General features: G+C 33.9%; 1 protein-coding gene across 37 annotated transcripts in view; it reads left to right on the top strand.

The window, feature by feature from the left end:
- Positions 1 to 12,065, top strand: part of LOC122570678 (sodium channel protein para) — a 68,979-nt gene that overhangs the window by 42,832 nt on the left and 14,082 nt on the right. For 3 of the 37 annotated variants that reach the window (XM_043733315.1, XM_043733339.1, XM_043733333.1), the window contains 10 exons: positions 1,178 to 1,428; positions 1,599 to 1,772; positions 1,994 to 2,344; positions 3,367 to 3,571; positions 5,576 to 5,707; positions 6,237 to 6,366; positions 6,494 to 6,618; positions 6,977 to 7,239; positions 7,399 to 7,572; positions 11,008 to 11,130. In XM_043733315.1, coding sequence (XP_043589250.1) covers positions 1,178 to 1,428; positions 1,599 to 1,772; positions 1,994 to 2,344; positions 3,367 to 3,571; positions 5,576 to 5,707; positions 6,237 to 6,366; positions 6,494 to 6,618; positions 6,977 to 7,239; positions 7,399 to 7,572; positions 11,008 to 11,130 — 1,928 coding nt within the window. Of the gene's footprint in view, positions 1 to 1,153; positions 1,429 to 1,598; positions 1,773 to 1,993; positions 2,345 to 3,366; positions 3,602 to 5,575; positions 5,708 to 6,233; positions 6,367 to 6,493; positions 6,619 to 6,976; positions 7,240 to 7,398; positions 7,573 to 8,385; positions 8,509 to 11,007; positions 11,131 to 12,065 lie in introns of all 37 variants that reach the window. The other 34 variants (XM_043733312.1, XM_043733334.1, XM_043733336.1 and 31 more) reach the window with 20 other exon arrangements.

The following is a 12,065-nucleotide window of genomic DNA, read 5'->3' as shown; positions in this document are numbered from 1 at the left end:
TACACTGCAGCGAAACTTTAATTTTACCATAGTATTTTTTCGCGAAGGCACTCGCTTCGAGGGCACCACCGCGTTTACCTGCGTTGCACAATGAAGAATGTAGAATCAGAAAGCTTCATCGAGCGATGATTACTGTCATTCGCCGTATCATCGACACCCAGTGCTCTAGAAAATGCGATTAGCGCTTCTAAAATGACATTACTAGCGAGAACACCAAGCAGCATTATCGCACATTGACCTTAGGTTGTTGCAAAAGCCAATATAGCAACGTCTAAAAGAATCCAGTCAGATCAATTGTTTTTATCACGTTCAATTTTTTCCTCTAGGTTCTTTTATTCTTGTTATTTATAATTATTGTTTATTGTAATTGAGATTTTATTCCTACGTATACTTAATGGTGTTCACGTTTTTTATGAGTTTTATCCATCAATCGTTGAATGAGGTTTTTATTAAAATTATTGCAAAAAAAGGAGATTTAATATTTGGAGAGATATTTTAAAGGGAAGATTGAATTTTCGAATGATCATCTTTATTTCAAAGAGGAAATTACGTTCGTGAATTTGAGTAGGTCTTTTGAAAATTGTACATAGCACGTTTCTTTTATCCTAATTTCTTAAAATTCAATTTATTCCATTCTACCAGTACTATGTTCCACCAACTGAGGATTAATTGCACTTTGAACGTCCAAGAATTTTATTTGAACTTGTTCTCATCCCTTTCTTCCGCATAGCGACTCATGCAGCACTTTTATTCCCCACTTGGCCGCTTCGATTTTTCTGTTTACAACACTCTTGCACACAGCTTTTGGGCTGCACCGTGTTCTTGTTGCCTGTACATTCACGTAAAACGCTTTGAATGCGCACCATTTTTATTTTCTCTTCTATTTTTCTTTGCTTTCAAGAAAGGCCTGTAGTGTTCCTGTATTCTGAATTTTGTTCTTTTCCTTTCGTTTTTGGTTCTGTTTTGCTATGATATATAAACACACCTGCCTGTTTCTCGTATTTGATAATCTGTGGTCTAATGAGCTAAAAAGAATATATAAAGAAAACAAAAGGAATGTATAATAAAAGACTATGCAAGCTTGAGAAAGAACGAGAAAACCTCTTTCCCCAAAAAGAGTGGTGCCAGACAAAATTACTAACACGCGTTACAGTTTCGACCTATTACTTTCCGACAGACGACGATGAAGAAGGGCCAAAGTTTAAGGACAAATTATTGGCCGCGGTGCTACGTTGCATCGATATCTTCTGCGTGTGGGATTGTTGCTGGTTGTGGCTTGAGTTTCAAAAATACGTGTCTCTTGTGGTGTTCGATCCATTCGTAGAGTTGTTCATCACCCTTTGTATCGTCGTCAATACATTGTTCATGGCGCTCGATCATCACGATATGGACAAGGATATGGAAAAAGTGCTCAAGACAGGAAACTACGTAAGTAACATGGCTTTCAAATATATATCCTATGTGTAACAAAATTTAAATTCATTTATAAAGTACCTATTTAGATATTTTATAATTTTGAAGAGATTATTTTATTCTTGATCCTTTAGATGAATAATATCGTTGTCCACTTATAATATTATCCTTTTTTATATTTGCAGTTCTTCACGGCAACATTCGGTATCGAGGCAACGCTGAAACTGATAGCAATGAGTCCGAAGTATTACTTTCAAGAAGGATGGAATATTTTCGACTTCATTATCGTCGCTCTTTCGCTTCTCGAGTTGGGATTAGAAGGTGTCCAAGGTCTCTCCGTATTGCGATCGTTCAGATTGGTAAGTTATTTCATGTGTTTGTATTATTTGTAAACCAATTTCGATAGAAAATATCCTGAAAATACCAAGTATCTATTTTTAGATAGGTAAAAAGAAAAGACAACTAATATATTGTACAATGCGAATAATAAGAACAATAAAGAATCTATTATATTTTTCTTTTTACTTTCATTTAACAAATAATAATAATAAAAAGTATTAAGTAATCATTCTGTTTCCAGTTAAGAGTGTTCAAACTGGCGAAGTCGTGGCCTACATTGAATCTGCTAATTTCCATCATGGGCAGAACAGTAGGCGCGCTGGGTAACCTGACGTTCGTGTTATGTATCATCATCTTCATTTTCGCCGTGATGGGTATGCAACTGTTTGGAAAGAACTATACGGACAATGTCGATCGGTTCCCCGATGGAGATCTACCGAGATGGAATTTCACCGATTTTATGCATTCGTTCATGATCGTGTTTCGCGTACTCTGTGGAGAGTGGATCGAGTCTATGTGGGATTGTATGCTTGTGGGCGACGTCTCTTGCATACCATTCTTTCTGGCTACTGTTGTCATCGGTAATCTGGTTGTAAGTATATTTAACGAGCCTTACGATCAACTGATACTAAATTACTTTCAATTATTAAATTACTCTTCACAAGGTTTGTCTAATATCCTTCTATTTTCTTCTTCTTAATTCTTAAACGAGGTCTAACAAATTATATGGAAGCTTATTTTCAGTGATAATTTGTAACATTTGTAACTGCTCATGAATTTCTAGTTTCAGGCTTAATCTTACAAAGTATGTTGAACTGAAAAAACTGAAGACTGAGGAAAAGAAATTTACTAACAAAGAATCGGCAACGACACTGTATTTTTTCAAGCAGATCTAAAATCTCATCTTTAAGAAAAGTCATTAGTTCTTCATATTAGTGTCCTAGCAAACTAAATCTTTCAAATCATTATTCGCCTTCCTTACAACGTTCTTCACCTTCTTCTCTTTTTTTCTTTTTCCAATTTTTTCAATTCAACATACATACATTTTCAAAATATGTTCTAGAAATTCAATTCTATCTCTTTTCAACATATCCTTACCAAAAGATTGGATCCTTCCAATTATTTGATGTTTCGAATTTAACATTTCATCTCTGAAAAATTAAGTTACATATCCATTCTCAAACCAAAGAATCCCTCGCTTCTTTCATAAAGAGCATGTACATATTTTCCAACGCAATTACCAACATCCTTTGCAAAAGGATCCTACATTCTTTACCGATTCTTTACTCTTATATAATTTCTTAAATTTAACATAGACGCCCTAAAGCACATTCATATTCAAAATCAAAGTATCTTTCAATATTATTTTCCAATACATTTAATTTAGAGTTCCGTAAATAGAATCCTACTTCCTTTATCAAAAAACGACCCTTCAATCTTGCTATTTTAACACGGTCAATCCTAAAGATTAAAACCTTTAAAGTTTAGCTGTCACTCCCAAGCTTTCTTAAAACATCATACCAACTAGACCAATGGTCTTCCTTATCATCTAAAGATAGAAGCAACACGCGAGCCCGAGACGAAATGAAAATTGTTTAATGTGCAAACGAACAGGTGCTGAATCTCTTCTTGGCTTTGTTGCTGAGCAACTTCGGTTCGTCGAATCTATCGGCGCCGACCGCGGACAACGATACGAACAAGATCGCGGAGGCGATCGATCGAATAGCACGATTTATTAAGTGGATCAAGCGAAATGTCCTTTATCTTGCTAAAATGATGCGAGCCAAACTCACCAATCAGATATCCGATCAGGCGCCAGGTGAGGGACCGTCCAACAGTTGGAAAGAAGGTTTATATCCAATCAGATCGCTTGCTGTGTGCGCTGTGTAGTTCGTGGCACTGTTTTTCAGTTCTGCTTTTCACTTTAAACGAAAAAAGAACAACCATTTTATTTCTTTAAGTTCTTTTATTTCGCTGCCAGTCGACGAAACGGACAAAAAGAAATGTTCTCTTATTAAAATGGAAATTTACGAAAAGAAGGAAAACAGCGCGAAAATAGTTAGCGAGATCAATCCTTTTCTTTTTAATATTTTGTTGATCTCTTTTAGATTTGGTGCTTTTTAATTATTATAATCTTTTCCTTTTTGTTTCTAATTTGTTCGCGACAAACGACAGAGTACGTTGACTGGTGATCCTCTTCTTTTCTTTTATCTTTTTAACGCAGAGTTTTCAATCGGTTCGCTATTTTTCTACGTTTCTTCCACGAATTAAAAATGACAGAGAGAAAGAGAGAGAGAGAGAAAGGGAGAGAGAATAAAGAGGACAGGAATAGGATAGATTAATTTTTGCTTCGCTGATTAGCCTGGCAGTTATACGTTGCTTTGCCTATTATTTTCACGTTGGAGAAAGTAAACGTCTCGTCTCCCGATAAAATCAATCATCGCTTCGAAATTATCGAATAAGATCGAGTGTAGATTTTGCAGCATCGCGCGATACATTTGGATTGATCTGATTTTCAGAGATTGTGATAGATAAAAGATCTAGATTAATCGCAAATATGCAATGAATATTATTGAGATCCAGAAATGGGCACGAATTGTATCTTATTTATATACTGGGTGTCTCAAAATAATTTTCACTAAATATTTATTAGTGGCAAAAAATATAGAAAAAGAGAAGAGTTCATAGACCATACAATGTATGATTCATAAAAATTAATGAACCAAACTCTAGGATTCGTATATGATAATCGATAATTAATAAGATGATTAATAAATACATATATGAATCGTCTGATTGCTATACTTTATATATGATCTGATCTCTTTTACATAATAACTCATCAACTAATAGTAGCTACATAGTTTTTAAATCGACAAATTATAGGTTATGTCAATTTTCCTTTCTCAAAAGTGGCTTTACCTGTAAAATGTCATTTCTTTTATTATCAAACTTGTTTCTGTGGTACATGTAAAGAAATTTTTCTACTAATATTGCAAGAATATCAAATGACAATATTAAATTACCAATAACGTGTGGTAATATTATTCTAAATGTTATATATGTATATTACAAAACTGGAGATTATATTTTCAATAGTATTGGAAGGAATATGTAAACTCTATACGACTTTACTATTTGGTAATCATTTTATGTGACTTTATTTTACGACACCCTGTATATAACACTAATCCTAATAATAACACTCAATCATATAATATAACAACGAACGTAACAAATCAAAATTCTATTACAGTTTACGTAAATTAATTGCTCGTAAATTTTTGCATTATGTTTTCAAGCAAAAGAGTGTTGTATTTTCTTCTGTTTTACAACTTCTGCTTATTATTAATATTTTGCAACAAAGGAAAAGAAAAAGACAATTATACCTTCTTCGATTCTGACCTAATATTAAATACTAACAATTAAACTACAATATAATCCATCATGTATCGCGTATTAAAATTAGTCACACTTGTACACCGTCGTTTAATTATAGCATCTTACAATTAGTACAGCGTCATAACGATGCTAGACACAAGAATACTGCATGAACGAAAACGATGATACAAAAATTCTATTAAGAAAAAAAAAAAAAAAAAAAAGAAAAGAAAGATCAAAATAGAGTACAATATTTTTTCTATTTTTTTATTGTCTTCTTCTTAAATATTTTCGGATCAACAATAGAAAATCGACGATTCCGTAGTTTACGAATTGGTTACTCGATGAAAACCACGTCAGTTACTCTGTCCGATACAGATAAATATTTTTTGACGAAATGATTCTGATAAGGGCGGGTTAGAGATTTTATATGACTGTGCAGATGGAATTGATCGCGATGGGGACCTAGATCTTGCAGATGGCGAGCTGGATGCGTATAGAGATAAAAAGAGTGCCAAGGAGATAAACCAACTCGAAGTTGCTATCGGAGATGGAATGGAATTTACCATCCATGGTAAGCGTATCGAGGAAAACGAATATTTCCTCGATCGAGTCATCGAGCATTTTTCTTCGATTCTGCTTAATTTTGCAACTGTTAAACCCCCGCAGGGTGAAGGCTGGATCAATTTTGACTCATGCAGATATTTCATGTTTATTATTTTACAATTGAAAGATACATTTACGTATTAATACTCTATCAAACTATTAGGTCATCGCATAAGTTCTGTTGGAGAACATCTGCAATTATAACATCCGTTTATGATATACACGTATACGACACAATAGAAAATACAGAATGGGATATATTATTGTATTATTTTTTATAAAAAAGAAATGTTCCAATTTATTAGAAGAAGGACTAATCGCATCTTTTGAGAACGAAAAGCTTTTTATTTTGTTTTCTATTCGCTTTATCCTGAAAAATAAAATATTCGATCATAACAATGATTCAGCCTTCAATGAGAAAGAGTTAAGTTTATTGTGAATAGTATTTACTATTTTGTTGATAATTAAGTGAGACAATATTTCTTTTTTCAAAGGAGACCTAAAGAATAAATTGAAGAAGGGTAAACTGTGCATGAACAACAGCAAAGTTATAGCAAATTCGATAAACCATCGTGACTACAGGCTGGACAACGATTATATTAATCAGAACGAGGATGATACCATCAGGTGAATTTATTTTTAGATTTTAATTATTGTCAGTTATTGTTGAAGATAATTCTTTCGATGGAAAATTGAGTTGATTACATACGTGCTTGTCTCTTCTTTCTTTTTTTTTCTGGTACCCTTTGTGCAGTAATAAATCATATGGCAGCCACAAGAATAGAGCGTTCAAGGACGAAAGTCATAAGGGAAGTATGGACTCGTTGGATGGGGAAGAAAAGAAGGACGCGAGTAAAGAAGACCTGGAACAAGAAGAAGGTAAGATATTGATATGTTCTAAAAAAATATACTAAGTACAGATAATTAGTAATTCGATGTTTATACAAATTCATATTTTTACCAATACAACTGAGTAAACAGAATACTTATTTCATTATATTATACTGTATATTTGGAGTATATTTTGAATATTTCATATATCTTCACATATTATGCGCATTCTGTGCATTTTTACGTCTTTAAATTCATTATAAATGCATAGACATTTACAGTCTAGTAATTAATAGTTCTGTAAATGAATACATACTCACTTACCAACCTGGTCAATATTTCATTAATTGTTATAATTATTATAATCATTATTGTTCCTTTTAAAACGAAAAATTATGTTTTCAAGATCTTGGAGAAGAGGGGGAGGAGGGAGAAGGCGTCCTAGGGGATGCAATTATCCAAGCAGACGAAGATCCCATCGAATCCGACTATCCGGCTGACTGTTGTCCAGAAAATTGTTACAAGAAATTCCCGTTCTTAGCTGGTGACGATGACGCTCCATTTTGGCAGGGTTGGGCCAACTTGAGACTGAAGACCTTCCAACTAATTGAGAACAAGTATTTTGAGACTGCCGTCATTTTGATGATCCTTTTGAGTAGTATGGCTCTCGTAAGTACATTTCATACATCTCATTCTTCTTTATTGTTTTTATTGTCTTTTTTAAATTATTTTTTATTATTGTTTTATTATCATCCGATTATATTCTTTTCCTTCATGAATTTTAAAGATATATGGGTTATAATTGAAAATACGTTGCGTGATGTTCAGGCCTTGGAAGATGTGCATCTTCAACAACGACCCATTCTGCAAGATATCTTATACTACATGGACCGAATATTTACTGTGATTTTCTTCCTCGAAATGTTAATCAAATGGTTGGCTCTCGGCTTCAAAAAGTACTTCACGAACGCTTGGTGCTGGCTTGATTTCATCATTGTCATGGTAAGTCATATTTATTCAGTCAATTCTCTTATATATTTCATATAGTTTTATGATCTAAATGTGCGTAATCTCTCGTTCAAGATAAAAGAAGGATAAGAAAAAAAGACGTCTAATAATTTCCATTCAGATTTTTAAATAAATATAAAATAAGTTAATAAGATAATGATTACTCACATGAAGGATGTTATATTAGATTATCTCCAAAAAATAGTGTCTCTAATTTCTATTCTTAACGCAAAAAGGAAATACTTTTATAATTCATAATTTTATAAAATGTTTCTAATCTACTTAATAATTTAGTTCATATCACAGCTAAACTTCGTTTACGTTCCCCAACCAGAAACAAGCTTACAATAAAATCCATAGAAAAATCTCTTATACAAAGTCCATTATATCTTGAACAATCGTCTTAGCAACTTTGTATAAGACAAAGATATCAAAATGATTAGAGAGAGGATGAGGAGTCTTTAAATACAAGAAAACAGAAACTGTGAAAGAAACTTTCTTTAAAAGCATGCAACGCTTGAGATTTCTTCTAGGAATCAAAGATTTTGTAAACTTGTTCCAAAAAACAAAAAAGAAACAAAAGTTCCCCATCTTCAAGTTTCTCTGAATGACGAAGTGTGCCCTCCACCTTCTTCTTCTTCTCCTCCTCCCAACCACCCAAAAAGTCAGTTCACAAAGCGGAAGAGCTCAGCATGGAAACTCCCTCGTGGTGGATTACTGTAGTACAAACTCGTCTACGTATAATAACGTATATCTCATGTGTCATGTGTCACGTTCCATCTGATCGATATTTGATGATGATGATAGCTCTCACTGATCAACTTGGGCGCCATCTGGGCAGGCGCCGCCGACATCCCGGCCTTCCGTTCCATGAGAACACTGAGGGCCTTGAGGCCTTTACGAGCCGTGTCACGATGGGAGGGCATGAGAGTAAGTCATCGGTCGACGAGAAGCAAAAAAAAACCGAGAAAGAGCAGCCTCATCCGGTGATACGACGACCTTTGTATGATCGTGCAAATCTGACGGATTATTATTTTATCATTTTATGAAACTGAGATATAGTGTACAGAATATTTCTTGTGGAATTTAAATGTAACTCTGTTGTAAGTTTTGAGCTTGTTAATTTACTTTTCCTTTTTAATTTTCGGAGTTTAGAGGAAATTAATTTTTATAACAGTATCAAGGAACTTTCTATGGTATTTTTGGAGAATTCTAACTTGAATAAGAGACATTGTTATTTAAATAATATTATAAGAGTAAGTAATGCTCCATTTATAATCAGATAATTTTCTCTTATACATAATTTGTTACTATTGAGTCGAGTAATAAGTTCGTTCACCTTTCACTGGTGTATACGTTTGATTTATAAAAATTGTTTAAAACATGTATCTGAATTTTACCAATAGAAATATAAATCTATAGAGAGACCCGATAAAGAAGTTGCATACTTCTTTTGACAGATTTTATTTTATAAACACTTAACGTGTTGTTTTCATAACATGAAGTCGTGAGTGGTTTTACTACTCAACGTAATAGTAATAAATAAAGAATTAATAATATTACTATTAATCATTAATCCTCGTAGTATCATTTGAATGATAATGTCTTCGTACTTTCTCAAAATTTATAAACCTTTTTAAAGAAATGAATATCCAATGGTAGTATTTTTAAAAATTAATCTGCCGATCTTTAATCCGTCACGTTTGTTCCGAGGTTTTGGTTTTTTAATGAGTCGATAGGACAAAAAAGAAAACTGAAAAAAAGCGATTAAAAAGAAAGAAGGGAACAATAAGTAAAAACCGAGGGAAAAGTGACGAGAGAGGACATGATCGCTACAGTGATCGTAGCCTTGTACTCTGTGGTGTGCTTTCCGGTGTGCAGAGGTACACTGGTGTCTCTACTTGGTGTCTGCACTGATATTGGAGTTTTTGTCGTACTAGCTACTGCCGATGTACGCCTTTCCTAAACAGTCTTTTTTGGCACAGTGATCGTTGTGCAAAGTACAGTGTATCTATACATATAAACTATATATATATATACATTATATACATATACATATTATATTGCTTTGTGTGTAATGTACAATCTTCCTTGTGTGTTCATGTACGCGTGTGTACTACGTAATATATTATGCGCGTGTAATTTTGGAATTTGGTCATCAGGATTTTGATTTTTCAACGTTACAACGTACTATGGTACCAGTTTAATTGATGTTACAATGAAAAAATAATACGAATTCTCATTATCAATATAATTTTTCACCCACAGAAAAATTACGTAGAATATTATTATTAGAATATCTGTCAATAATACGAAAGTATGTAGCAATAACAAGTTTTTTCGCTTTTTAATTCGTGCTTTGTTAGAAGAACCTCCTACATCTACGTCAATTAATTCTTTTATCAAACTATCGAAAGAAAATGCAAAGTACTTTTCTAATTGCAAGACTCTTCTTAACAATCACGATATATCGAATGGTCAGACAATATAAAATTGGTACCTAGCGCGTCGTTACTGCTGGTATGACGAACCTTTTCATCTGTTTCAGGACGAAGCCGATTATCATGCTCGCAACCGAAAATATCTCTCATCAATTCATTCATTGCTCTCTGCATTGTCGGTCGTTCTCGTCTGTATGCGTACAATCGCGTCTTTCAGATAAATAAACATTTACGTAACATAGAAGAAATTAGCTTATCGTAATACTCTGTACATTTTAATTTCTTCGAAATTCTTAGAATCGTAAGAAGCGCCGAGCGAATTCTTCAAATTCCCCTTTACAACCACGATATTGCCAAATAGAAGGCAGTAACGCGTTAAAAAACATCCTTTTAACGAAGGATTGTACGCAAACAGGGGTGACACGACGTCCATTCTCTGTTCACTGTGAACCGCTACGTGTGCCATATCTGGTTTCTCTCAATGTCTTCGTCCCCCTGCTCTGGATATTTGTTGTATCTACGATGTGTATCATACACTATTTAAATGGAACGATTTCCACAGATGGGACGGACTCCTGTGTTACTTTAATCCGCTTCAATGGACTTCTCGATCCATCGACGGGAAATCGAGAGATCAGAAAAAAAAAACAAAACAAAACAAAAAAAAAAAAAGAAAAATAAGACATGAAACTAAAACCATACAAAACACGAATTGACGCGTCGACGGTCAACCAACAACCTCTACTTCCTCCTAACCCTTTCTTTAGCTATCTATTTTCTTCTCTTTCTCTATTCTTCCGTTTCTACTTATCTCTTAAAATTTTTCTAGTATTTGAAAGTTTGGAAATGATTATTGATTATGATAATGATAATGATGATGATGATTATGATTATGATTATGATTATGATTATGATTATGATGATGAATTCGTATCGCGAGTAGCCTGTCTACCTGTTGCTGTGATCCGCTCTCGTTTCTCGCTCGCAGGTGTCACTCATTAACTTCGTAGCGTCGCTCTGTGGCGCTGGCGGGATCCAAGCCTTCAAAACAATGAGGACCCTAAGGGCCCTAAGGCCACTCAGGGCGATGTCTAGAATGCAGGGAATGCGGGTATGTAGCCCACAGTCTCAGCAGACCTTGCCGATTACTTTCTTATTATGTTCCCGACCGAATCGATCATTCTCTTTAGCGGGCGAATCGAGCTTCCGAGTTGGGCATATGTCGAGTTAGAAATATCGCGATCATACGATAATTTTGATATAACGATACTTTTAGACGAAATAGTATCTCTACTATGACAAACGAGTAATCTAGAACTGTCTAATTAGAAATTTCTTGCGAAGAAAGTACTTGCTATTTGTCGTTTAATATGTTGGATTATTGCAGCATAATAATAAATTATCGCAAGAAATAATTAGTAATTGTACTAGAGGAAACAAATAACAAAGATAGAACTATATGGTTGAGGTTTGTCGAATCAAAAGCAGAGTATAGCGATGCTCTTGTCTGAGAATGTTCGACTTGCTACATTTACTGTTCGAAGTTATTTGCGATAAGAATACTAAATAATAATTGAACAAATTGCGCGTCCAATAGCAATGTTAAGTAACAACGAAAGTGGCTTCCAGATTTTGTAGATTCGTTCTTCGAAAGTATCAACGTTAGGTAATTAACGCTATGACTTACGTTGATTAAACAATGCCCAACTTTGTTGACAATTTTCGATTCGTCCAGATTTTCAATTTGAATTCTCTCGGTGCCGTCGAATTATCTCGAACGAATAAAATTATTAGCCGTTTTAACAGAATTATCAATATCAATAGTTCAAGAAAATTATCGAAGATAATTAGAAGAAAATTGAAGATCGCGTTTATGAAATAATAATGATAATAAAAATAACAAATAAAATAATAAATGAGTATGTATAAAGAAAATAGAAAGAAAACCAGTTTAACGGCGGCACCGTTTTTCTTTCATGGCGAGAATCGACAAAGAGGCCGATTTGAGTTTCATATGACACGGAATATTTTGTTTAGTTTTGTTGC

The sequence above is a fragment of the Bombus pyrosoma genome, linkage group LG9 (assembly GCF_014825855.1).
Source record: "Bombus pyrosoma isolate SC7728 linkage group LG9, ASM1482585v1, whole genome shotgun sequence".
In the NCBI taxonomy this organism is placed as follows: Eukaryota; Metazoa; Arthropoda; class Insecta; order Hymenoptera; family Apidae; genus Bombus; species Bombus pyrosoma.
The sequence above is the reverse complement of the archived record's forward strand: the minus strand, read 5'-3'. Positions and strand labels throughout refer to the sequence as shown.